A 26,247-nucleotide genomic window follows, 5' to 3' on the forward strand; every position below is an offset into this window, starting at 1 on the left:
ACCTTTTTAACCACAAAAACATTTTGAGGGAGAGACCAGATTGTTTCCCAATATAAAGTATTGTCTGGACTATTCCAGTAAAACAATGCAGGAGAACCAGAGATAACATTACACTGGAAAAGAGAGCGGCTTGCACGACCAGCCGTCCTGAAGCAGCTTCATCGGTAAAGGGAAGAAGAACGAAGCCGATCAGCGTCGCGTTAATGACGCAATCACGTCACGTCGCGCACAGCCTGCAGTGAGGCGGCCCGGTGTTATTTGTGTCTGTGCAGACGGAGCCGTCAGCTGTGGAGGGTGTCGACTCTCTTCACGGCCCTGGTTCAACAGAAAAAACACCGAGAAACAAGGCGGAGGACCCTCTGCAACAGGACGGGAGATGGACAACAGCAGACGGACTGTGGTCGTTACAGGTTGGTCTCTTTACTCCGCCGCTGTTGTTGCCTCTGTGTGCAGACTGGACATCAGGGGGAAGTGGAGCAAAAGTTGTGCAGATGACAGCTGCTAACGTTAATGGCGTCAGGCTGTTACCCCTGCACTCCGCTGCGTTTCTACACAGTTGTAATGATAACAACCTAGTAGTGGAATTGGGTTATTATTTACACATATAATTAGTGCTACTAACAAACTGCAAACTGAAATGTGAAGGTAAACGACCGGTTTGCTGTTTTCAGCCTTTCTTTAAAGGCCCCGGCAAACATCTAAAACATCATTCAGTATACATGTAAGATCGTTAGAGAGCTTGCTCTTGTGTAATGTGAGTATTTGCTGAACACGTTAATAATGAGATAAGAAATGTATCATTATATCAAAGCTATAGTTATTAACTGTCACGAAACTATTTGTGTTCCAGAAATAATAAACAGGCAAAGCAACCAGGAATTAGCAGATTCTTCTGGATATTACCCTTTGCTCTAATATTTAGAATTTGGAGCATCTTAGGGAGGGATTTTGTATTAAATGTGACTGACTGAAATAAGTGCCTGAGTGTTTCTTTATGGGTTTTTATTGTGAGTTTGACAATAGTTGGATTGTTCTCAACATCAGGCCTCTGTGCAGCCATGGTGTCAACAGAGCTGAGCAAAAGTGGATACAAAAAGTAAATGACTTTATCACAAACAATAACGTAGATGGTGGTGTCCCCCAGTATTGCACTGGTTTCTGTATGGAAGCTCTTATTTCTGATTTAATCACACTTCTTTGCATTTTCTATAGAACTGTTATATAGACCAATCGGTCATAGAAGCTGTTTTTATGTTTCATTTTAGGAAACATTATTAAATAAATGAGAAAAATCTCAAGTACTGTTTACATAATATGTTTATATCATAAGTCTCAGCATTGTTTTCACCCAAAACAAGACAACGCTTCCAGCCACTTGAATATAATATTTCCTAGATGCACAACCACGCAGTCTTGTACGTTGAATCTGTGGAGGATTACAGAAGCAGGGACTTTTCAGACACAAAGGGGCGCAGCAGCTCACAGTCCCAGCTGATACTAGACGTGTAGATTGCCTGGGAACAGCACCTTCACAATAGTGGGCCGGCTGGCAGCTGCTGGCCCCTCGCTCTGCTCCTTTTCAGCAGCCTGTCAGACAGACAGATCCCCCTCCGCCCAGCCCCCAGGGACCCACTGACCCTTGGAAGGGTGTTGGAAGAGGACCAGTTATAGATCCCTACATAAACAAGCCTGAGTGAATGTCCACAGAGGGACTTTTAGGGTAGTGGTTGATTTTAATTTGGTAATTTAAGGAAAGCAGCATGCTGCAGCCCTGTAGACATTTAAATTGGTTTTATAGGTGTGTTTATGTTTCTGAAAACAGCAGCAAATATCAGCAAAGCAATCACAACAATCAGAACATAAAACATTAAAAATGATCTCAATGAATTGGAACAACACAGAAGGTACAGTAACACTTAGCCTTTTGAAAGTTACATCACATTCAATATCTGCTTATCCAGAATAAAATGTTTTTGCATTTAATGTTGTTGTTATTATGTTAATATAATGTGTATGTGATCCGTAATGAAATAAAACTGCACTCTGTTCATGTTGGAAAAATAAAGAGTACATGGCTGAATCTCATTTCTGTTTGCCATTATGTGTAGGAAGCCAACAAATTTGTGAACATAATACAATAACGAAAAATAATGTTTGTGTTTTTTCAGGTTTCGGGCCATTTGGAGAGCACACAGTCAACGCCAGCTGGGTAGCAGTACAGGTGTGTTTTACTCCTCTTCTGCTGTTTTAACATTATTATTTTCCTTTAGTGTTAAAGTTTATCAAACAGCAATCACTGAGTAGGTTCATAGGTTAAAACCGGACTGTTGTCACTGATACATTTGTAATTAAATAACATTTCTTTAAACAATTTACTTGTTTAGCCTTTATAACTTGTAGCAAAACAAGTCCTTAAGCTTTTCCAAAATGCTTTATATTCATTCTGGACAAAAACATCACTGATGCATAAATAGTCCTTATGTTGAGTTGTTATTAAATGTGATAAAATAAGCAAACGTGACTTTTTCAAAATGGTTTTCTCATGTTGAGCCTGTTTTTGTGGTGGTTACGTGATGTTCCGGTAGTTACCGGCCGGCTTCACACTATGCAGCAGCGTGTCAGAGGCTCTCTGTGTCCTGCAGGGAACACATGCATGTGGGGGATGACGCTGGATGTCAGGGTGTCTAGACGCACTTGATAAGGATATTAAAGACAAACAAAAGGCCGCTTTGTGGCGAGGTCACAGACGTGGTCAAACGAGCCTCTATTCAATACAAGTGGGGGTCAGTGTCCAGGGCTGTTTGTCCTGCAGGGAGGCTGGGGGAGGTGTCCGTCCACTGGCTGTGAATATGACACAGATTTATCTTACTTACAATATGTATGATTGCATTTTTATTTCTTTATATATGTAGAAGGTTGAGTATTGCAATTACAACACAAAAAAGACATTTACCTGCTCGATTTTCAAATTGTACGTAATCACTGTTTCTGAATACTTGTTTTTTTTATCAATCAGAGTCAGAATCAGAAACAACTTTTTTTAGTGAAATGATTGTGCATAATGAAAGACAAGTACTGCAAACTACATTTTACTTATTGTTTGTCCTGACAGGAACTGAAGAAGCTCGGGTTGGAAAGGGAAGTGGACTTGCATGTGTCCGAGGTTCCTGTAGAGTACCAGACTGTCCAGAGTTTGGTTCCTTCATTATGGAAGAAGTATCATCCGCTGGTAAGAGAACATAGTGTGACCTCTCTGCATTATTCCATTTTTAAAGGTGCATTACTGCAACCTCAGTTCCAGGTTAGCTCTGGTTTTATTGCCAAAGGTTTAGGTCTAATGTAAATGCCCTGACAATGCTGCTAGCAGCCATACCAGGAGCTAAAGAATCAGCATTTTCTGAATGGGCATGTCCCAAACGGACACACTAGTGATTCATTTGTGCTTTGAATATTTTCTGAATTGTGTTTTTTTTGTTACTATTGTTGTTGCATTTTCCAGTTGGTAGTTCATGTTGGAGTCTCAGGTATGGCCACCACCGTCACATTGGAGAAATGTGGCAGAAATCATGGCTACAAGGGCCTGGACAACAGCAGCTTCTGTCCTGATACGCAGTGTTGCATTGTGGGTGGCCCGGACTGCATCAACTCCGTTATAGACATGGAATCAGTCTGTAAGAGAGTGACCTCCTCGGGGCTAGGAGTAGCTGTGTCTGTCTCCAAAGATGCTGGAAGGTAATCATTGACTTTGTTTTTTTAAGATTCAGCCTCACAACTCTGGGTCCTGAGGGATACAGACATTATATAAAACACACTCGCGTCCCTTTGTTAAACACACAATTCAGCCGTACATAATATTTACTTTCTGCATTAGCAGGGGGTTTAGTTTGCCAATGTGCATTCAGTTTGACAGACATCAGAAGTGAAACTGTGTGCAACAAAGTCTGGGGTAAAGGTAGGGAGTACTTCATGAAGGGAGGATTTAGTGCAGGGCTGTTGTATTAGACTGCATTAGACTTTATTGTTCCCCCAAGAAGGAAATTTGTTTCCACATTAGTTTTGTCTCGGTATCTAATCAATTGTCAACACAGTTTATTTCTGGCATTTCCGTATTAGACTTTCTTGTGACTTACTGGTCGACAAATGTGCTTAAAACGTATGTATCTGACACCGTTTACACCTGGCATTAAAATGCGTTTTTGGTGGTCAGATTGTAATTGCATAGTGCTTGACCACATAAAAGTACAGGTGTAAATGCACCCAAAATGCATTGATGACAGATTGTGATCTTAACACAGATCAGATTGAACACAAGTGTAAAGGCAAATGTCACACCAGCACAAAAAAACATTTACATGCAGTAAGAAAAAGGTCCAGAAATAAAAAAATAAATAAAAAGAGTCACAGTCCAGTCTGGTGCGGTGTCAGTGCTGGTTGCTGAGGTGAGAGCTGACCTTGCTGGGGGACGATGCCCCTCCAAAACGTCCCAAAACGGAATTTCAAACGGCAGGCCCCGACAGCATGTCTGTCTGTCCGGGCTAATGTGGTTGCAGACGACGATGCGGCTCCTCGATACAGAAACAGCAGCCAGACAGCCACCTCACAACCGACAGCTGCAGCAGGAGGAGACGGTTTGGCGTTTGAGCTGGACAGAGCGATCAGATCTCAATGTGGACACTGGAGACACATTTTAATAATAATAATACCAGGTGTAAATGTTATTAAATCACATCTAAGTTCAATCTGGAGATGAGACGCATTTTATTGCAGGTGTAAATGGGGCCTCTGGTAAGCCATTGTTTAAGCTTTAGTAACAATGCCATTAGGGGAAGGTTTCTCTCATCTGATGGTAATAATTCTCACAGTCATTTGATGCGGTGCTTTCTTCCCTGACAGGTATCTATGTGATTTCACCTACTACACGTCTCTGTACCTGAGCCACGGTCGCTCTGCCTTCGTTCATGTGCCTCCTCTTGGAAAGCCTTACAGCGGGGAAGACCTGGGCCGTGCACTGAAGGCCATCATCCAGGAGATGCTGGAGCTTCTGGACCAGGCAGAAGAGAAAATCCACTGCCAGCAGCACTTCCACTAAGTGACCTCCAGATGCCGACCAGCCTTCTCCTGTCCTCACCACAAGAGAAATTGCACTTGACCACAAGTAGCCAAACTTCTTCTTATTTCTTCTTTTTTTATTGTTGTCTTTACTTGGACAAAATGAAAACGTCAGTGTAACGCATCTTTCCAGCGTTTGTTTCTCTTTGTCTTAGGGTTTTTGCTTCATGTTTTTTTCAGCCCTGTTATGTTTTAATGTCTCCCGATGGTGAGAAGATAAAAACGGGAGTCTCAAGCCTAACTGTGCTGTTTCACACTTGATGATGAATTATTTCTTGAGTCCTTTTTCTTTATAAGAAGTTGTAATTTTGCCTTCTTTTACAAAGGTTATTTAAATCAGGGAACAGGTTGGTTCCAGCTCATTTTCCCCACAGTTTTGTCTGCCCAATTCTGACAGAAAACCCCCAAATCCACCCCACTGAGATCTGGCCCCCAGGCTGTGCAATGTTATTTTTCCAGATCTCAAGTTCGGTGATTCAGTTGTATGTTTATCAGATCTGTATTATGGCTGCACAGTTATTTGAGAAATGAATGAGCATTGTGATTATTACCACAGAAATGTTCAGATTGAGTTAAACAGTTTCCTCTGAGGGAGCTGTGCTTTGAAGGGTGTGCAAAATATAGTACACAATCTAGTATCCATTAATATTCTTTGAATCGAACGAATAGCAGATATTTTTCCCTTTAATATGATGAGATACTTTTTTATCTTAAACTGTGTAGAATACCTGCAGTTGCAACATTTCAAGAACACACTTGCAAAACATTTTTCTTTAATGTGCAGCCTTCATTTGTATTCCTTGATGAAAGCTTTCTGTTGTCCCCTTCATTGAATCGGATATAGCTGCTTATTCTACCCGAGGATTTGATTTGATGAAGTTGGACTCTCAGTTCAGTCAGAGTTGGGCCTTGAATTTTATTTCTGTAGCACTTTCTTTATTTTTGTTTTTTCATTTTTACTTAATCTGGAATATGGACAGCGATTTTAGCCATTTGGTATTTTTATTTTCAGTCACTTTAACTTTAAATATGTAGCTTTCCAGACATACACACATCCATTTGTTTTAATCTTTGCCTAATAATTATAATTATGCATGGTGAGGTTTGCTTTACAGGTGAATTTTGCATTATTTTCCTAGTTTGTTCTGATCTGTTCAACAAACTGCAGCGGATCCTGTCACCGTGTTTTTGATGATGTAAATGTTCTGTTTTATGGCTTTACTGGATTTTTCATGGATGTCACCAAACAAAGCTTCAGTTTGACCAATTTTCGTACACGTTGTAGCACTGAGCGTTCTGCTTCAGCGACCCAGAAAAGCGATTTGACTGCTGTAAACTGTCTTAGCTGGTCTTGGGAAACTAACACTGTGCTTAGTGTTGCAGCAGTAGTGGTCTCATGACCTTTCATAGAGTTTTTAATTAAACGTTTTAGTTAAGTAAGTTGGTGCCAGTGAGTCTGAGCATAAATTGGCATTATCTTTAACAGTGTGTTTCAACCGCATCAAGGTTTATGCTGCAGAGTAGCATCCTGGAGCGCTGAGCTGCACAGAACTGAACTTCTTCTCAGAATTCCTTTTTTATCTTTTATTCTACTTAGATTTTAGTTGTGTGGTTTTAAAACTCTCTTATGGACTCGTTGAAATGATGGGCAGGTTTTAGTTCAGAGTTTGCTGGTGCTGATATTTTACTCTGTGGCTTTGTGAGCGCTGAGAAGTGAGAGGATGTGGAGGAGCTGCACCATTTATGAAAAAAAAATGTAAAAAAGCTCACAAAAGTGAAAAGCCTCAAGTTTACGTATGACTAGACCTCTGACCCTGTGCCTTCTGTTGTTCGTGTGTGTTATAAAAAGGCCTTAAAAATACTCAGTGGGTCACTTCAAAGATATATTACTGATGCTGTCCAGTCAGATATGTGGCTACCTCAAAAATACTTTTTTATCTTGGTGTGTGCTCTGTTGTACAATAACATTATGGCTCTGTGATCTATTGTGTTTCTCTGTTTCGGGAGAATCATCTGACAGGTGTCTTCTTCCGCTTCTGACATTAACAAAGCACTTGTTACAATAAGTAATATTGGCTTTTAAAAGGAAAGGCTTTGAAATAAATAAAATTAAAAGATTAACAGTCTTTCTGTCTATTATTGCAACTCTGTTTTTTACACTACACATTAGTTATAGCTGGCATTGAGTAAATAAGTGACCGGACATCTGCACTCCTACAATTTTGCAACACGAAAAGCAGAAGTATTTTTTTTATGTAATATTAGTATGCGGTTTTAGCACTAGTATGTAAACCTAAACATAAAGTAAGCTTACTGTGTGGAAGGAAGGGATATTATACAAAATATTAGGTGTCATCTAAACGTGTCAGCTCCCAGTTTCAAATATAAACCTTTTAAATACAGAAGATCGCACATCACAGGGAGTAACAGCCTGTTTACACAAGTTCTATATAATATTAAAAACCAAGCGAGTGAAATAAATAACAGATAAAGAAAATAAAAATAAATAAATTAGAAAAAAATAAATTATAAATTAAAATTAAAAACTCGAGAAAAATGGAAAGTCAAAAAATACAAGAGGTCAGTCAGGAAATAAGGTGCAGAAATAGTCGTTCGGGTGCAGGACAGCATTTTATCTTACCCAGGCACAGTACTTGAATAAATGTACTAAGTTACCTAATTTCCTGCACTGGCATTTCCACGTTTGCCCTGCAGATGTCCACGCGCCTGTGTTGACACCCGGAAACAACATCAGAGTGAGAGCTCCGTCTCCATTGATCATCAGGCCTACACGAGGCTAATGGAAAGAGGCTGGGACACAAAAACAAACAATCAAATGTGAGCGCTTAGGGTATGACACATGCGCAGTAACATCTAAACTGCAATTACAGGCTCAAATGCTGGTGCACTATCATAGAACAATTGGAAGTAATCTGTGACCTTTTCCTGTAAATCAGAGCTAATCATACTTTATTTGTACAACACTGCTAATGAATTTATTTGTATTTGATTTGACTTTATGTATTGATTGATCCAACTCTCGTCAACTTCATGCAGTTCTCAGACACTCATGAGGAATATACTCTTTAGAGAGCAGTGTGTGGCTCTTAAAAGAGCCGTTGTGTTGTTTTCGGGTCAGTCTGTTGCTGGTTCAACGTAAATGCATCACCAGTCGGACACCATTAGCTGCCGCATTTTCGGGGCTATTCGTGTTGCTTTTACTAGGTGATCGACACCAAAGTGCAAGTAGAGTTAATTTACAAACTTCTAAGAATCTGCAAGAGAAGTTTAATATTTGTACATGAACATTTACATGTCAAATTAGTGTATAAAAGTGACGTTGATGAGAGAAAGCAGCCACGCTCAGCCTGAGCGGCTCAAGTGATGGTTTACATTTAAAATGTAAATTAAGAAGACTTTGCGGTTTAGTTTGCAGCTGTTAAAACATATTGTGATGGATTGAAGTATGGTTCAGGATGTGTTGGCAACATTGATATTAATGCAGACGACCAGCAGCTCCCAGTGTTTACGGCGAGGAGATCGGAGTGACCGACTTGGGTCGACGGTAGCACACGGCTAATTCACCGGTGTTAGCGCCCTTTTGACCACTCTTGTTAACACAATGCTAAATTAGTAAATTAAATCGATATATGGTTACAAAGTTAAGAAGCTAGACGTTAGTTTTGAACCATTAAATTAACTCAAAACATTACGCCGTCATTTATATTTGTAGGTTAAACAGAAAGTTTGTGAAAAACTGTCCGACTGGTGACACAGATCCGTTAACCGAACTAAAAACGACTCAAACGCAGTTTTAGTGTCCCAGCCTCCTTCCATTCGCCTTGTGATCGGGCCTACGGTGTGCACGTCACACGCTGAGCGGCGCAGGGAAGTTCGTCACTGTCGCTGTTGGACCTGCTGGAGCTCTCGAGGTTCTGATCGGTTCCATTTTTGTTTTGGTTTAAACTCAGACTCTGAAACCTCGGCCTCTAAATAAACCAGCTTTCGATAAAACGAGCAACGTGAAGATTGTGTTCATCTTTTAGACGAACACCGGAGAACCGCTCTATTAAAGCGACAGTCGAGATGAGTGTGGAGGCGTACGGGCCGAGCTCCCAGACCCTCACCTTCCTGGACACCGAGGAAGCGGAGCTGCTCGGAGCGGACACACAGGGCTCCGAGTACGACTTCACCGACTTCACCCTCCCCAGCCAGACACAGACTCAAGGCCAGACCCAGAGCCAGCTGGACAGCCAGGTCAGAGGCTTTCAATTTCACAGGAGGGCGAAAATAAAGCGCGGTTTACTGGCAGTTAGCGGCGGTTAGCTCGGTTAGCTCATAGCGATCATTGGATGTAGCGTCACCTAGCTTCTCGTTAGCTCGCTGCTAGCTAGCGTTAGCAAGCCCGTCAAGATAAACTCCTAAAGTAATGTTAGGTGTCTTGCACGTTTGGTTTGAACTGCTCGAAGCAAACCAGACACATAGGTATAACTTTAGATGACAGGAGATGTACTAGTTGAAGAGCTTTAACTATCTTTTCCTCGTTGTGTCTTGTAGCTGTTAATCATAGCCTTCAGGTTTTTGGGGGTAAAGCTTGTGTTGTGCTGCAGGTAAATGGTCCTGATGAGGGTCTTCTCAACGGTGGAGTGGATGACTCCGTGGCCAAAGCCAGCCAGCTGTTGGCCGAGCTCAACTTTGAGGAGGATGAGGAAGACACGTACTACACCAAAGACCTTCCTGTGCACGCCTGCAGGTACACTGACAGGAGCCACACCACGAGGAAGTGATTATATAATAGGATATATAATATAATGAAAGTCAGAATTTCCATGTACACATTAGTATTTTTTTAATATAACGCATGCTCATTTTAATTTTAAGTTGTTCTACATTAACAACTTCAATTTGGGTTGACTTTTAGAAGTTTTAATTGTGAGTGAGTCCTGCAGGTTTGATGAGAACGTGAGGCCATGAAATTTGCTGTGAGAAAGGTTGAATTATTTAAAAACACATATACGTGTTGGATACAACATGTCAACCCTTCATACACTTAATATCATGTGTGCTTCCGCTGTAATTCAACCTTTTGTCAGTTTGACGTGTATATGTAATATACTGTTTGACTTTACATGTACTATATACTACATTAAGTGAGATGCTGTTTTGATACATTTTTGTTTGTTTTTTCAGCTACTGTGGTATTCACGATCCAGCGTGTGTGGTTTACTGCAATACCAGCAAGAAGTGGTTCTGTAATGGACGTGGCAACACCTCTGGCAGGTGTGTAGTCAACTCATCTTCACCTCTTATTACCCCACATATGTGCACATGAAGTTATTAAACGTAGACACCCCACTTAAACTTCATATCAAAATAAAAATATCAGACACTACAATAAATGTTAGTTATTCTACTTTTAGCACCCACATCACAATCAGCGAATTTTGGAACTGTGTGTAAAGATCTGTATGATGATCTGTATGGGTCTTCAGACCTTTTATTGCAGCTGCATTGGTAGGGAAGTGTGTGTGTCCAAGTTTATGTCCTGTTAGCTGTTGACATTGGAAAGCAATGCAAAAATACTAAACCAATGGACCAATTAATAATGTATATTTGACTCTTGCTTTCTGTATTCCAGTCACATTGTGAACCACTTGGTGAGAGCCAAATGCAAAGAGGTGACGCTGCATAAAGATGGGCCGCTGGGTGAGACCGTGCTTGAGTGTTACAACTGTGGCTGTCGCAACGTCTTCCTCCTGGGCTTCATCCCTGCAAAGGCCGATTCTGTGGTGGTGCTTCTCTGCAGGTAAGTGCAGCCTTGTCGTACATAGGCAGACCATCCTGTAACCAGTGCCTAAAAATCCAATATGTTCTGTAGAGTGTCTCTGTAGAGTGGACAGCATTTACAATTAATTATTGACACTCATCATAAGCTACTCTGAAGCATTAACTTGAAGCTAAATATGCAAATGAATGCTTTGAAACAGGAAGTTTATCGTGAGCTTTGATCAGGTTTCAGCCCTTACGTAGCATAAGTTGTCATGCATCCTGAGGCTCAGGAAACAGATGCAGATTCCCTGAAATGTCTGAATACTACAAAATAGCCTGCTGATGAAAGTTTATGGTTGCAATTTTTTCTCGGTAGACAATCAAATCTTCAACTTGTTAATGGCGCCAAGAAAAGAAACATAATCTAAATAAACATTGTACTGACACATAAAGCTAGCCCTGCTCTGGGGTAAATTACCTTGATTAAATGAAACATGACAGAATGACCAGAATATAATTAAATTAATATATTTGTAACAGGACAGCTAGGACTGTGTGGTTATATATTGAGCGGTTAATTATGGAGTGAAAAAATAACTTGTCAGTGCTCTCGTGACACTGTTTCTAAAACGACCTCAAACATATTTTTGGCATAATTCTTGCACTAATTAATTTTACATTTATTCAACAACCTGCTAGATTTCCCCAAAATGTGTCTCAACTGTCCAACAGATGTGAGTAATTGCATATTTAATCTGGAGCTGTTTCTTGGAGAACACCCTGCTGATGTCTACAGACCTTTATCTTTTGCTTCCTGCTTTTTTTGCAATCAAATTAACCCTTTCCGTGGTCATAGGGACATGCCGCAAGAATTACTGTGAGAAATCAACTAAAGGCAGGAAGACAAATAGATTTTTTTTACATCCTCTGTAATGGTTTAATTATTGTTAAAAAAATCACACACTATCTTCACTTCTATCTGTATGAACCTTGTATCTCCATCCAGGCAGCCCTGTGCCAGCCAGAGTAGCCTGAAGGACATCAACTGGGACAGTTCGCAGTGGCAGCCACTGATCCAGGACCGCTGCTTCCTGTCCTGGCTGGTGAAGATCCCATCGGAGCAGGAGCAGCTTCGGGCCCGTCAGATCACCGCCCAGCAGATCAACAAGTTGGAGGAGCTCTGGAAGGTATACAGCTGACAGGCTCCATGTTTACATGTTCAGAGCAGTGTGGTGACCAGTAGGTTGGCAGGCACAGGCTAATGGGTTGAAAGTTATAGCTGTTTACAGCGAATGGTATCCATCAGTGGTATATCCCTTTTTAAAAGACATCTGCCACTAAATAGTGGAATAAGAGTGATAAGATATATGATTTGAATTGACGCTTGCTTTGACTTAATTTCCTCTCAGGACAACCCCACTGCCACCTTGGAGGACCTGGAGAAACCAGGAGTGGACGAGGAGCCCCAGCATGTGCTGCTGCGCTATGAGGATGCCTACCAGTACCAAAACATCTTTGGCCCTTTGGTCAAACTGGAGGCTGACTACGACAAGAAGCTTAAGGAGTCCCAGGTACCTGAACTTCACTTTTAAGTTGGAAACTTTCTAATTCAGAGACTATTTTTAAAAAACTGCAGAATGTGATGTGAGGATATGATGCTATGATGCTATTCCTGTTCTGTAACTGTGATCATAGTGAGGCATATTCTTGGTGCAAGGCGTCTTGCTATGGTTAGAGAGATAATGCCACGTTGATGTGACCTTATGCCTTTGACCTCTTTATTATTATTTGATTCAATATTTATGTATTTTTTTCTTTTCTATTTGCAGACCCAAGACAATATAACAGTCAGGTGGGACCTGGGGCTGAATAAAAAGCGGATTGCCTATTTCACACTGCCCAAGACGGATTCAGGTGGTAATTCTCTGAGTTTGACTTCCTCCCAGACGTTCTGTGGTACAGATAGCGCCCCTCCCCATCCCCCTTCAGTCCTAAGAATTGCACGCAACCTCCCCCAGCCCTGCATCTTATGGTGGCATGTGTGCTTGGTTGTGTCGTTGCCTCTGTTTTTGTAGTGGGTTGTTGTGCGGGCACGGTATTGTATCATTTGGTTTGTGAACATAGCCCATCATCCTTAGTTTATTTGTGGGCCATTTTGAGCATAGAATAGGGTCTAACTAGTGTCCTTTTATCAATCCCAGATATGCGACTGATGCAAGGTGACGAGATCTGCTTGCGGTACAAGGGAGACCTGGCCCCGCTGTGGAAAGGGATCGGTCATGTCATCAAAGTCCCTGACAGTATCTTTTATACAGTTAGCATTTGTATCATCCATTGCATTGCAGCGTCATCAAGTCTGGCTCATTATGCTGGCACCAAAATACTGTATAAAGTTTTTACCATAAAAACTATACTAGTATAGACAACGTAATGTTTACTTCCTTAATAGTGTTGTTTAAAGATTATGGGGATGAAATTGCCATTGAGTTGAGGAGCAGTGTTGGAGCGCCTGTGGAAATCCCCCACAACTTCCAGGTGGACTTTGTTTGGAAGTCTACGTCCTTTGATAGGTAGGCTGAAATTTTAATGTGATGAAAACATTTCATTTTAAGGCCTTTAATTCACTGTATTACTCCACATTACAGTATATGATTAACAGTGCACATTACTAAACTGATGTTTACAGGAGGTACTTTTGTGTAAATCAGTCATGTCTATCATTTGTGAAGTAAAAATGTGAGGCCTAGTTCACCTCGGTAAGAACAGAGGTTCACTGATAAAAAAGTGACAATGACTCACATTTGTGTTGCTGCAGGATGCAGAGCGCCCTGAAGACGTTTGCGGTGGATGAGACCTCCGTGTCTGGTTACATTTACCACAAATTGCTGGGCCATGAAGTGGAGGATGTCACCATTAAGTGCCAGCTGCCAAAGCGCTTCACTGCCCAGGGCCTGCCTGACCTCAATCACTCACAGGTCAGACATCACAAAACACTGAGTCCCTGTTATTCCTCTTATTATTTGCCCATATGTCTTCAAGACATGATGGCAGGAAAAGGTATGAGTTGACTTGTCTTGTTTACTTAGATTTATCACGTACATTTTAAAAACAAAGAAAGTGTGTGACTTAGTAGAGCAGACCTTTTTTAAATGTGGGATTTGTATCTTCCATCATCATTGCGAGTGGATTGAGTGAAGTGCGTTCATCTGGGCTGAATCCTCTCTGTTACTTATATGTTCAGGTGTACGCTGTGAAGACGGTGCTGCAGAGGCCTCTCAGTCTGATCCAGGGTCCTCCTGGAACTGGGAAGACTGTAACGTCTGCCACTATCGTCTACCACCTGTCCCGACAAGGCAACGGGTAAAAATACTTTTTAAAAATACTAAAATAAATCTGTTATGTTATTTTTTTCTTATTCCAGCTGCAGTATTTTACATACGGTAATTGTTTTTGTCCTAACTCTCTATGGTGTGTACGTTTGCAGACCAGTTCTGGTGTGTGCGCCCAGTAACATTGCCGTGGATCAGCTGACTGAGAAGATTGACAAGACGGGACTGAAGGTCGTCAGGCTGTGTGCCAAGAGCCGAGAGGCCATTGAGTCACCAGTGTCGTTCCTGGCTCTGCACAACCAGATCAGCAACATGGACAGGTCAGTGGCAAGTAGGGAAATTGTCCCTGGACTCAAAAGCCATTGATACTTGAATTCTGCTTTGTACAAACACATTTCAACACCTCCATATTTATCATGTTCTGTCACTTGGACCTCAAATCTCACCAGGTTCTCTTGGTTCAAACCAAAGATTTGTGACAAGACAAAACTGTTTTAGAACGTTGCAGATGATACACCGTCTCGTTTCATTGGCGTGAACTGGCAGGTTTCAGAATGTTGCAGACCTTCACATTGCAAGTTTCAAGGCTCGTTGCAAGTCTTTGATCTGAACTGGACTTTACTCATACTCACTTTTTTGGCAACTAAGAGCGTGATCACACTATCCTTTTGGCCGCGGCCAAAACCGGTTTTTCAGCTAAAGTCTAGTACCTTTAAGTAGTGTGAGCGCACCCGCTCCGCGCTCAACTGGGGCCAGCTGGGCCGCCACGGCCCGCTTGAAATAGGTGGGCTTTAGCGGAGCCGTTTGCACATGTACGAGCACGAGCGTGCGCACGTGTACGCGCACGAGCACGAGCCCTACGGCAGTAGCGTTATGTCCGCCTGTTCGGACATGTAAATAGAAGGACGGACCATGCGCGGACATTTAACAACAACAACAATGGCGGTGAAAGGTTCATGTTGGTGTGATGCGGAGGTGGAGTGTCTACTGCAGATTTGGTCGGATGAAAATATTCAAAAACAGTCGACAAGACGCACAAAAACTCCGAAGTCTATGGAAAGATTTGTAAACAAAGCCACACACACGCGATCAATGCGTGTGACGTGTTACGGCTTGAAGGCGTATGGACAGCAAGAAGTATTGGCCGAGGCCCTGGTAGTGTGAGTACAAACGGGGCTGGGGCGCGGGGGGAGAGGGAGGGGGGACAAGTACCCTAAAGTCCGGGTCTCGGTCCGGGAGGATAGTGTGAGCGCGCCCTAAGAACATCGACTCCTGGTTTCTTTTTAGATCTGAACCTAAAATTTTGCAAATGCATGAAAATTTCTCTTAATATGAGGAGGCTGCCATAACAAGTAGCATGTATTTCAGTGTCCCCAGATCCAAAAAGGGTCAAGAGCAGGGTTTTTTTTTTTTTTAGATACAGATAATTAGTAGTGTACAGCTCTAGTGTGTTTTCTGTATTCACCTTGATGTGTCTGATGTGTGACTCTGTAGTATGCCGGAGCTTCAGAAACTACAGCAGCTGAAGGATGAGACCGGTGAGCTGTCGTCTGCTGATGAGAAGCGCTACAGGGCTTTAAAACGCACGGCTGAGAGGGAGCTGCTCATGGTGAGGAGGAGCTTGTTGTCAATCTTGGTTTTGTTTTCTTGTTCTCATCTGTGTACAGGCCTGTTATAGTAATCTACATAGAAACAATTCCATCTGACAGAATGATAACTTGCTATTATAATCGACCCGCTGATGTTCCACACTGTATCCTGGCTCCCCCTTCTCTTTGACGATTGTGAATTGTCTTCTTTTTTTTACAGAATGCTGATGTTATTTGTTGTACCTGCGTCGGGGCTGGAGACCCTCGTCTGGCCAAGATGCAGTTCCGCTCAATCCTGATCGATGAAAGCACCCAGGCCACCGAGCCAGAGTGTATGGTACCTGTGGTGCTTGGAGCCAAGCAGGTAAATATAGACTCACAAGTCACAACTAATCTCCACTCCTACAGCTGGATAAATGTATCGTTGTAAAACATTTTAATACCAAAGGGACTTGAATGTTTCTATTGAAATCAGGGAATTTAAGCAGAAAGAGATAATTGGGAATTGTAATAAAACTGAAGAGTGTCATAGGAACATGTGCAACTGCTACTGGCAGCATTTACTATAATTTTAATCAACATGACAAGTTAATTATTATGCTAACAATATGCATTATATCTGTTAAGTAGAGCCAAACTGTTTGTCCTGAACATTTAGGAACAAAAACGTCTTACATTATATGGTTATATTACTGTGACCCAATTGTCACACTTGTGCGATTTACGTTCCTCCTCCCAGCTCATTCTGGTGGGTGATCACTGTCAGCTGGGTCCCGTGGTGATGTGTAAAAAAGCAGCCAAAGCGGGTCTGTCCCAGTCCCTTTTTGAACGCTTGGTGGTTCTAGGGATCCGGCCAATTCGCCTGCAGGTCCAGTACCGCATGCATCCGGCTCTCAGCGCCTTCCCCTCCAACATCTTCTATGAGGGCTCCCTGCAGAATGGTGTCACCGCAGGTTTGTCAAGATTCAGCCGTTCATTATCTGGTGTGATGGAGGAGCAAATTAATTGTCATTGTGGCTGGTACATCAGTAGGTCAAAAGATCGGCAAACCGTGTTTAAGACTGAAAATATAATGAAATCTTCATGTTCTCTGCAGCTGACCGCATTAAGAAAGGGTTTGACTTCCAGTGGCCACAGCCAGACAAGCCCATGTTCTTCTACGTGACTCAGGGTCAGGAGGAGATTGCCAGCTCTGGAACATCCTACCTTAACAGGTAACGATGCACATTATCTTGGGTTACTTTGCGTTATTTACCCCAAAACACAAAGTGCATTCTTACACTTTTGATAAAGGACTAGCTGAAGCCAAACACTAGGGGTGCTCTCCTTCAACCTTCACACCAAAACCAGCATGGCAGGCTGAAATGGTTGCACGGTATACCTTTAAATTTCATCTCCACCTTTAAGTTGTATCTTCTTAAACTTAAACAGTGAAAGTTACGTCAACATCACCCAAACGAATAGGTATTCTAGTTTTTGTAGCTTTAGCAAGTAGCAACATCCTTGGGTATGCAACTTTGAGGCGCCATAGAAAGATTAGCATTTTTAAGCCACCACTGGTCGGCTTTCATTGTCTTCAGATGCCATTTTCACAGGACTGAACAGTACAATATTTAACTGATACTGTTGTTTTTTTTAGAACGGAGGCTGCCAACGTGGAGAAGATCACCACCAGGCTGCTGAAGGCTGGAGCCAAACCTGACCAGATCGGCATCATCACCCCGTATGAGGGTCAGCGCTCCTACCTGGTCCAGTACATGCAGTTCAGCGGCTCACTCCACACCAAACTGTATCAGGTAACACACACATCTGAGACACACTCGTGATTAGAGATTTATCTAACTTTATCCTTTGAATTTCCCTGAGAATAGTGTCAAATTCAAGTTGATTGTAAACTTTAATTATCATTAGTGAGCTTGCTCTGTGGTGTTGGACAAATTCTGTTCCTCTGTTGTAACTGTGTAACTTCTCCTTCCTCTTGTTCTGTCCTATTATAGCAAGTGGAAATTGCCAGCGTTGACGCCTTCCAGGGCAGAGAGAAGGACTTCATCATCCTGTCTTGTGTTCGTGCCAATGAGCACCAGGGCATCGGCTTCCTGAATGACCCACGTCGTCTCAACGTGGCACTGACCAGAGCCAAGTAAAAACCTTCACAGTGGATAATTATGGCACAGCACACAGCCAGCTTATTCACTTATGATGATCTAATTGGATTATCTGTGGAAGCTAATTAGGAATCATAAACCATAAAATCAGATACAATTGACCGCTAGACTGATTCAGCTTTTGAGATATATATATACAGTATATCCTATATATATATATATATTATTTTTTTTGTGGTGACTTGTTGCATGCGAACACATATCCACTTTGTAACAATCATTACAATTTAGATAGCTACTGTTAATTGTATGTAGGTGTGTAATCAGAGACCTGTGCCAGAATAAATTAAAAGATGTTCTCGGCGCAAAAGATTTTACAGTGTCCTACCCCATCCTTGAGCAGCCGTCTTGTGTGTGTGTGTTGTGAATGAAGGTATGGTGTGATCATCGTGGGAAACCCCAAGGCCCTCTCCAAGCAGCCGCTATGGAACAACCTGCTGAACAACTACAAGGAGCAGAAAGTCCTCGTGGAAGGACCCCTCAACAACCTGAGGGAGAGCCTCATGCAGTTCAGCAAGCCTCGCAAACTGGTCAACACCATCAACCCTGTGAGTAGAACAGACTGCTGTCTGTGCATCCATCATGCTCTGGAGGCAAATGTCGTCATAAGACGAAACAAGCCATTTAAAGACATTTGCGTTGGCTTTTTTTTCCATTGGTGAAAAAACATTTAACAGTAGCCCTAAATCTGTGAATTATGCAATAATGATGTATGATATGACGATTGTCTGGTGTTTTCCAGGGGGGGCGGTTTATGAGCACTGCGATGTACGATGCCCGTGAGGCCCTCATCCCAGGCTCTGCCTACGACCGCAGCAGTGCTGGTATTTATCTACTATATTTAGAATCTTATGGTTTGACTCAAGATAATAAATGTCTGCATAACAGTCCAGCAAAACCAGGCTTGGTCTTGTTTTCTTAATAAAAAACTGATAGGAGTCTTGTTCTGCATGCTTTCTTTCAGCTGGACGTCCGTCCAACATGTACTTTCAAACTCACGACCAGATTGGGATGATTGGGGCAGGCCCTGGTCACATGGCCGCTATGAATATTCCCATACCCTTCAACCTGGTGATGCCACCAATGCCTCCACCCAGTTACCTGGGTCAGACCAATGGCCCTGCTGCAGGTACAACACAGCACTGAGATGGTGCACTGAACCATTACGTGAACTGATAATGAGCAAACTTTGGTCAAGTTGGTTAGGGGAGGAAAAGTTATAATCACGCGCACTTTTATAATAATGGTGCGCTTGCGCGGAAGCTGCACGCTGCCTGTTATTACTCCAGCCTGTTAAATAATTTCCCCCTTGGATTATTAAAGTATTTCTGATTCTGATCCATTATGTAAGGTTGATCAGGGTGTTTACACATGATAATCAGACTACGGTCTGGACTAATGTCACTTCTTCATGTAGTATTGCTAGTATGTAGTATGTGCTATTAACTTGATAAAACAAAAAGGGTTAACAATCCACAAGTTAGGACAAAATCAACCTGTCTTTATTGTCTACCAGCAGTAATCCCAAATATATACTAAGCATCCTTTCATCTTGAGTAAATAACATAAAATGACCTTAAAGCAATGGTTGGTGGTTTGTCTTGAATCCGATTATCATCTCTTTTTTCCCATCAAGGTCGTGGAGCTATGAAGGGTAAGCCCGGACGCGGCGGGCGGCAGAGGGTCCGTGGATCGGCACACCAGGGTGCCAGTCAGGGTAACGGACCAAACAGCCAGGCCAGCCAGGATGGGGCCTCCCAGCCCTTCTCCCAGGGGCCGCTGACACAGGGCTACATCTCCATGAGCCAGCCCTCCCAGATGAGCCAACCTGGCCTCTCCCAGCCGGAGCTGTCCCAGGTAAAAAAAAAAAAAAAAAGAAGAAACAAAGTAATTTAAGATAGGTTTATAATAGATATTTCTAATATGTTTATAATAAATAAATAGTTTATTTATATACAGTATGTGTGTGTCTATATATATATATATATATATATATATATATATTTAATCCTTTTTTTATTTTGAAAGTTCACAAATACTTGGAAGTTGCACTTTGTGAATTATCGCTTGTTTATCGCTGCATTTGTTGTCATCACTGGGGATTTTAATCACGTCTCACTGGATAAAATCCTCCCAACATTTCACCAGTATGTTGACTGCCCCACTAGAGACTGTAACACACTGGATCTGTTGTATGCAAATGCTAAGGATGCATACACTGAAAGCCCTTCTTAACAAGAAGAAGAGGGCGTTCAGGTCTGAAGACAGGGAAGAACTGAGGAGAGTGCAGCATGAACTCAGGGATATGCTGACGACCTGTAAAGAGGTCTACAGGAGGAAGCTGGAGGCCAAACTCCAGCAGAACAATGTGAGGGATGTGTGGACTGGTATGAAGCAGATCACTGGGTGTAAGGTGAGCGGCAGACAGTCATCAGGCAGCCTGGAGAGGGCAAACGAGCTGAGCAGATTCTTCAATAGGTTCAGCTCACAGCCTTCTGTCGTCTCCATGACACCTCCAGATCCCCACACACCCTCACTGCCCCAAATGCTTCCTCCCCTCCCTCTCAATCCCCTGCTGTGAGCTCTCCTGTGCAGCACCTCTCCTCCTCTTCCTCCTCCTCCTCCACCTCCTCGTCCTCCACCGAAGACACCAGCAGCCTCCCTCGCATGACTGTGACTGCAGGCCAGGTTAGGAGAGAGCTGGAGAGACTCCACCAGCATAAGGCTGCAGGCCCCAACGGTATCAGCCCCAGGATCCTGAAGACATGTGCCAGCCAGCTGTCTCCTGTCCTACAACACCTCTACAACCTGAGCCTTGGTCAGGAGAGAATACCAGTGCTCTGGAAGACTTCCTGCCTAATTCCTGTTCCAAAGAAGTCGACACCATCAGACCTTAATCACTATTGACCAGTGGCCCTCACATCTTACGTCATGAAGGTGCTGGAGAGACTAGTTTTGGTCAACCTGAGGCCGCAGGTGAGAGCCCTGCTAGACCCTCTGCAATTTGCTTACCAGCCCCACTTGGGAGTTGATGACGCTGTCATCTACCTGCTGCAACGAGCCCATTTGCACCTGGATGGTGGAGGAGGTACTGTGAGAATCACATTCTTTGATTTCTCTAGTGCTTTTAACACCCTTCAGCCACTGCTACTGGGGGAGAAGCTGCGGGTGATGGGAGTAGATGACACAATGATCTCCTGGATTACTGACTACCTGACAGGCAGGCCCCAGTTTGTCCGTATGGGCAGTGTTCTGTCTGATGTGGTGGTTAGTGAAACAGGAGCTTCACAGGGGACTGTACTGTCTCCTTTCTTGTTCACCTTATACACCACTGACTTTCAGTACCACACTGAGTCGTGTCACCTGCAAAAATTTTCTGACGACTTGGCTGTTGTTGGGTGTATAAGTGAGGGACAGGAGGAGGAGTACAGGGCACTGGTAGACAACTTTGTGAAGTGGACTGGACAGAATCACCTGCGGCTGAACATCAGCAAGACCAGAGAGATGGTGATAGATTTCTGGAAGAAGAGGAACATGGCTTTCCAACATCTGTGCATTCTGGGAAAGGATGTGGAGGATTACAAGTACCTGGGTGTTACCATCAACCACAGACTGGACTGGAGATCTAACACTAAAGCTGTGTACAAGAAGGGGATGAGCAGACTTTACTTCCTGAGGAAGCTGAGATCCTTCAACGTGTGCAGCGAGATGTTAGAGATCTTTTATCAGTCTGTGGTGGCCAGTGTACTTTTCTTTGCTGTGGTTTGTTGGGGAAGCAGCATTGGCGCCAGCAACACCAACAGACTCAACAAATTGATCAGGAAGGCTGGCTCTGTGATTGGCTGCAAACAGGACACTCTGGAGGCTGTTGTTTGAGAGGACACTGAAAAAACTGTTATCCATCATGGATAATCCTCTCCACCCTCTCCAACTCACACTGGTCAGACAGCGGAGCACCTTCTCCAAAAGGCTGCTTCAGCTTCGCTGTCGTAGCAACAGATTCAGGAAATCTTTCCTGCCACAATCCATCACTGTATATAATAACTCTCTCACCTCTGACTGACAGAGAACTCTGCTCTCTCTACTGTTTTGTTTGTATATATTATTATTGTTATAGTATATTTTGTTGTATATATAATTATTGTTTATTGTTTATAGCACACTGTGCACTGTATAAATACACTATGTATATATTGGATTCTATTTATGTTATGTACAAAGTTTTTATTTGCTGACCCACTACTGCTGTTACAAAATAATTTCCCAGTTTGGGATCATTAAAGTAACTATTCTATTCTATTATCATGTACTTTATGTTGAAGACAATATACCTTTAATAGGGCATATTTGACAGTAATGTGTCTTTTGGAGAAATATATTGTCTTAATTAAGAATTAAATTCAATACTAAGTAGTATATTTTTGTTGCACTGATCATAGTACAAATCCAGTAAAAATAAGGAAGGAATAATATAAATATATATACAGTATATTAGATCAAATATATAGGTTTGCATTAGAAGATATTTAGAGTTCCTGACATAGATCTCACTGATAAAGGCTGAAAATGTGTCTGCAATGATGTTTCTGTCCTCCTGTTCTCCAGGACAGCTACCTGGGCGACGAGTTCAAGTCCCAAATTGATGTGGCTTTGTCCCAGGATTCGACTTACCAGGGTGAACGCGCATACCAACACGGTGGGGTGACTGGACTGTCACAGTACTAGAGTGTAAGTACTTGTCAGGAGTCTTTTGTTATCATGTTTCCTTACTGAAAGGAATGTGTCCAGTTGTAAAACAGCAATCTTGTCAGACATTTAATTTCTTATCATGTAAATCACATTTTATCTTATAGGCCTACAGCTTATGAAAGGTTTAGATGTGTCCAGCCTTTTCAAGCTTTCGAGAATTTAATATCTGAGTTTATTGCTCTCAGCTCTATAGAAACTAAATTGACTTTAGATGAGTTTAAACTTTTAGGTCATTAGTGTCACTGTTTTGTGATGTCTTACCTGCACTTTGTGAGGTATTTGTCCTGCTGCAACTAATGTTAAATGAACTGTTAAATGAACGTTAAATTTTGTAACAGTGATGCAGAAAGGTGTAGCATGGCAATTGAGCCTATTATTAAGATATTTAGTACTGTATCAGTTAATTGCATTTCACTGAAGTCATTATTTTCTTCCACTGGAGCCAAAAAATCATTATTTTAATTGGGTCTCTGCTAAAGCCAGCATTGCGCATGTCTTTTGTGTCAAAAAATAATGAACAAATCATCTTCATGTTGTGGAAAAAAGATTATAAACCTGTTTTGTATCTTGCAGGTCACCTGAAGAAGGGAGCTAGGCTTCAGCTGAGCTTAGTTCATCAGCTTTTTAATCTGGGAAATAATAAAAACATAAAATGGATACCTGTTTTCCTCTGCTACAACCGAAGCACCACCGAGTGAACGCGACGGGATAGCGAAACCAAACCAATGACCAGCGAGAGAAATAAGAGGGTAGAAGACGGAGAGAGCACGAACAGACGGGCATGGAGATGGCAAGAGAGGCCGAGTGAACAAGCGAGAGGCAGGGACCGATGCCCGTGCAAAGTGAAGGAGAGGAGTCGAGAAGATGGCGGCGTGTGGTCGAGCTGCTGAGGGAAACGGAGGAGAGATCTCAACGGTCTCTCGTGGGAATCCAAATGAGGCTCAACTCCCAACAAAATAATCCAGCCAGCCCCTTTAACCCACTGCCTCCAGGAAAGGAAGGAAAGCTATCTTAACTTCAGATGGGGATCGAAGCTTTCCAGCTGAATTTGAAGAACTTGTTCTCCGAACTTGCAGGGGGCATGATTAGAGAAAGCCATCAGAACAGGAAACATAAAATCCCCATGTTAAAAGTCGGTTGGTTTCTCAACCTGTATCTCGAAAATTTGGCTTATCATGGGAGGAGAGCGGCGCCAACAATCTTACAGTGGGCCCAAAAAACCTCAACAGCCTCTGAAGGAAGCAGCAGTCGACACACCCTCTCCCAGAGGAAATAAAAACATGGTTTCTGTGCTTGAGTCTGAGATTGAAGAGCCTTGAATTGAAATACCTTTCATTTGCCTTGAGAACCACTGGCTCATTACGAGGTCTTTAACAGGGTGGTTTCGACCACACGTCAGTGGTGGAGCGGCACAGGGATTTCAGACTGTTTTTTTCAAGGCATGATGATATCCCACTGATATCGCAATCATCATGGGACAGTTTTTTCTTCTCTGAAGTACCTTTCTTATCACAGAGCACAAAATTGCAAAAAAGTCATTGAAACTATCAAACATGACCAGCATTGAATAGTCAACTCAGTGTCATTTGATGTTTCAGCGAAGGCTTTTCCTTGTTTTAATCTTTTGAAAGCAGGGTTGTTGATGTCCTGCTGTGCTTCATGACCAGATGTCTTTTTGAAAACACTCTGTGTACGCTTAGATTGGCAAATGCTTGAATGCTTTGCATTGATCGATTCCTCAGGGGATTGTGGACTGTCCACACATCACACAGATCCCTGCTTGAGGTGAAAGAAACCAAACAAGAGGGGGTAAGACGGATGATAGTAATCTAAGCTTACAGGCGGTCGTGGCAATCAATCCACCACAGGTAAGGAGTAGAAAAGGAAGGTGGCTGAGGAAGAGAAGGATATGAGTTTCATCATCTGGAAAATGAGTTCAGGTCATTGTTGGGGTTAAAATGTCGAGGCAAACGTTGCTTTAGGACTGTTCAGTCCCAAAACATGACCACACATTAGATGTAGAGGTAAACCCAGTGTGATTTCACACATTTTGATTTTGTGAATAATGTTCACATGATGAGCAATATAGCCAGGCTGATGGCTGTGTCGCCCAGCCACACAAATCTAAAGATAATCAGGGGTTGAAGAATTATGACTTTAACAAAGGAAGTGTAGAATCTCAACACAGCCCTGTAATTAAAAAAAATCAAGGTAATCTGAAAGATTTTTGGTTTCTGTGTAGATGCAAAATTTTGAAACTTTAACATACCCCAGTTACACACAGTGGAAATGCCATCAGTACTTATTAGACGAGAGAAGATAAATGAAATGAATGAGAAACCTGAATCAGTGCCTATAACCAATCACCTTCAGATAAACAGCTGCAGTGCAAGCATGAATGTAGTTCAAATCAAACTACCAGCATACAAACCCTTCCAGACATCAGAGGGCTGAAGAAACACAGAAAAGGACTTGATGTATTTTATTTTTTTAATGAAATCAGGCCAGGTAAAGATGAGGTCAGTGAGTTTAGCAGCTGGGTCGTTTCCCAGAGGACAGGCGGATGAAAAAAGCCACCTTCCTTCTCTGGAGTAAAACAAATCAGGCTGGTAGAATATATTTTTTTCCTTCTGTGGACTTTTGATTTGTGCAAAGCTGTTTGGCCTGCATTATATATTCCTTGTAGAGATTCATGTGAATCCTAAACCCCTTCCTGGAGAACTGTGTGAACCTTAAGTTGATCCAAACTTTGCTTTTAGTGGATTCGCCGCTTTGCGTGTCATGTTTTGTTCAGTTGGGTGTTATTTAGCCATTTTGTGAAGTTTTACTAGAAATCTGTTTTTGTCGCAACTTGCTGACAACGGGAATGAAGCGGACACAACTTCCTTTCATTAGTTTTGTATCTTCTCCCCAAACTCTCCGAGGGATTGTAGTTTTTTAACTCTTCCAGCAAAGACGCTTTCTGAACACAGTAAGAATGTACTCCTGTTGTTTCCCACCTGCTTTCATTTCAGCAGACATGTGACAATCATGTTGCAAGTAGATGTTGCCATGTTTAATTGAAGTAGAAATAGTTTTGTTTTGATGACATTGTGTGAATCTCTTTTGTGCAATGAATTAGTTTCACATATCAACCCTGAAATCCTAACATGTTATAGCTTTAAGAACCTGCTGCCGTAATATTATTGCTTTGGTGTTTTTCCATCTTCAGAGCCACAATGAATTGCAACACGTGCAGTGACCATTGAAGAAGTGATTCAGTCGTAAATTAGTTGTTAAACATTTGCATCCAAACCCTTGATTCCTCTATATGTCAACAGGCAGAGATTGAGAGCTCCATGTGATGTAAATACCTATTTGAAATGTCTTTGCAGTGAAGTTTCATCACAACATGGTGGTTCCTTGTTAAACTGAATCAATAAAGGCTGTCAATTTGAGCAGTAGTTTTTTAATGTCATAAAATTCAGCACAGGTTTAAATTTATTTGCAGATGCTCACATGAAAACATTAGATAATGTACATTTGTAAAACGTTTAG

At 42.2% G+C, this 26,247-nt stretch overlaps 2 protein-coding genes across 2 annotated transcripts; both read left to right on the forward strand.

Annotated features, from left to right (window-relative positions):
• The first annotated feature begins 280 nt into the window (after positions 1–280).
• LOC310945212 (pyroglutamyl-peptidase 1-like) lies at positions 281–7,177 on the forward strand. Its single transcript, XM_083911239.1, has 5 exons — positions 281–410; positions 2,169–2,221; positions 3,113–3,229; positions 3,500–3,732; positions 4,894–7,177. The coding sequence occupies exons 1-5, from the start codon at positions 377–379 to the stop codon at positions 5,087–5,089; spliced, it is 633 nt and encodes a 210-aa protein (XP_083767365.1). The 5' UTR covers positions 281–376; the 3' UTR covers positions 5,090–7,177.
• A 1,831-nt stretch (positions 7,178–9,008) lies between these two features.
• LOC310945335 (regulator of nonsense transcripts 1) lies at positions 9,009–26,168 on the forward strand. The gene is made up of 24 exons (XM_083911397.1): positions 9,009–9,366; positions 9,720–9,862; positions 10,300–10,389; positions 10,748–10,915; positions 11,885–12,065; positions 12,288–12,449; positions 12,708–12,795; positions 13,080–13,178; positions 13,340–13,448; positions 13,694–13,853; positions 14,120–14,238; positions 14,363–14,527; positions 15,702–15,816; positions 16,017–16,160; positions 16,536–16,749; positions 16,893–17,010; positions 17,436–17,592; positions 17,794–17,936; positions 18,335–18,509; positions 18,704–18,785; positions 18,926–19,090; positions 19,598–19,818; positions 22,567–22,689; positions 23,284–26,168. The coding sequence occupies exons 1-23, from the start codon at positions 9,196–9,198 to the stop codon at positions 22,684–22,686; spliced, it is 3,309 nt and encodes a 1,102-aa protein (XP_083767523.1). The 5' UTR covers positions 9,009–9,195; the 3' UTR covers positions 22,687–22,689; positions 23,284–26,168.
• The last annotated feature ends 79 nt before the right edge of the window (positions 26,169–26,247 follow it).

This window comes from Echiichthys vipera (genome assembly GCF_963691815.1).
Source record: "Echiichthys vipera genome assembly, chromosome: 3".
In the NCBI taxonomy this organism is placed as follows: Eukaryota; Metazoa; Chordata; class Actinopteri; order Perciformes; family Trachinidae; genus Echiichthys; species Echiichthys vipera.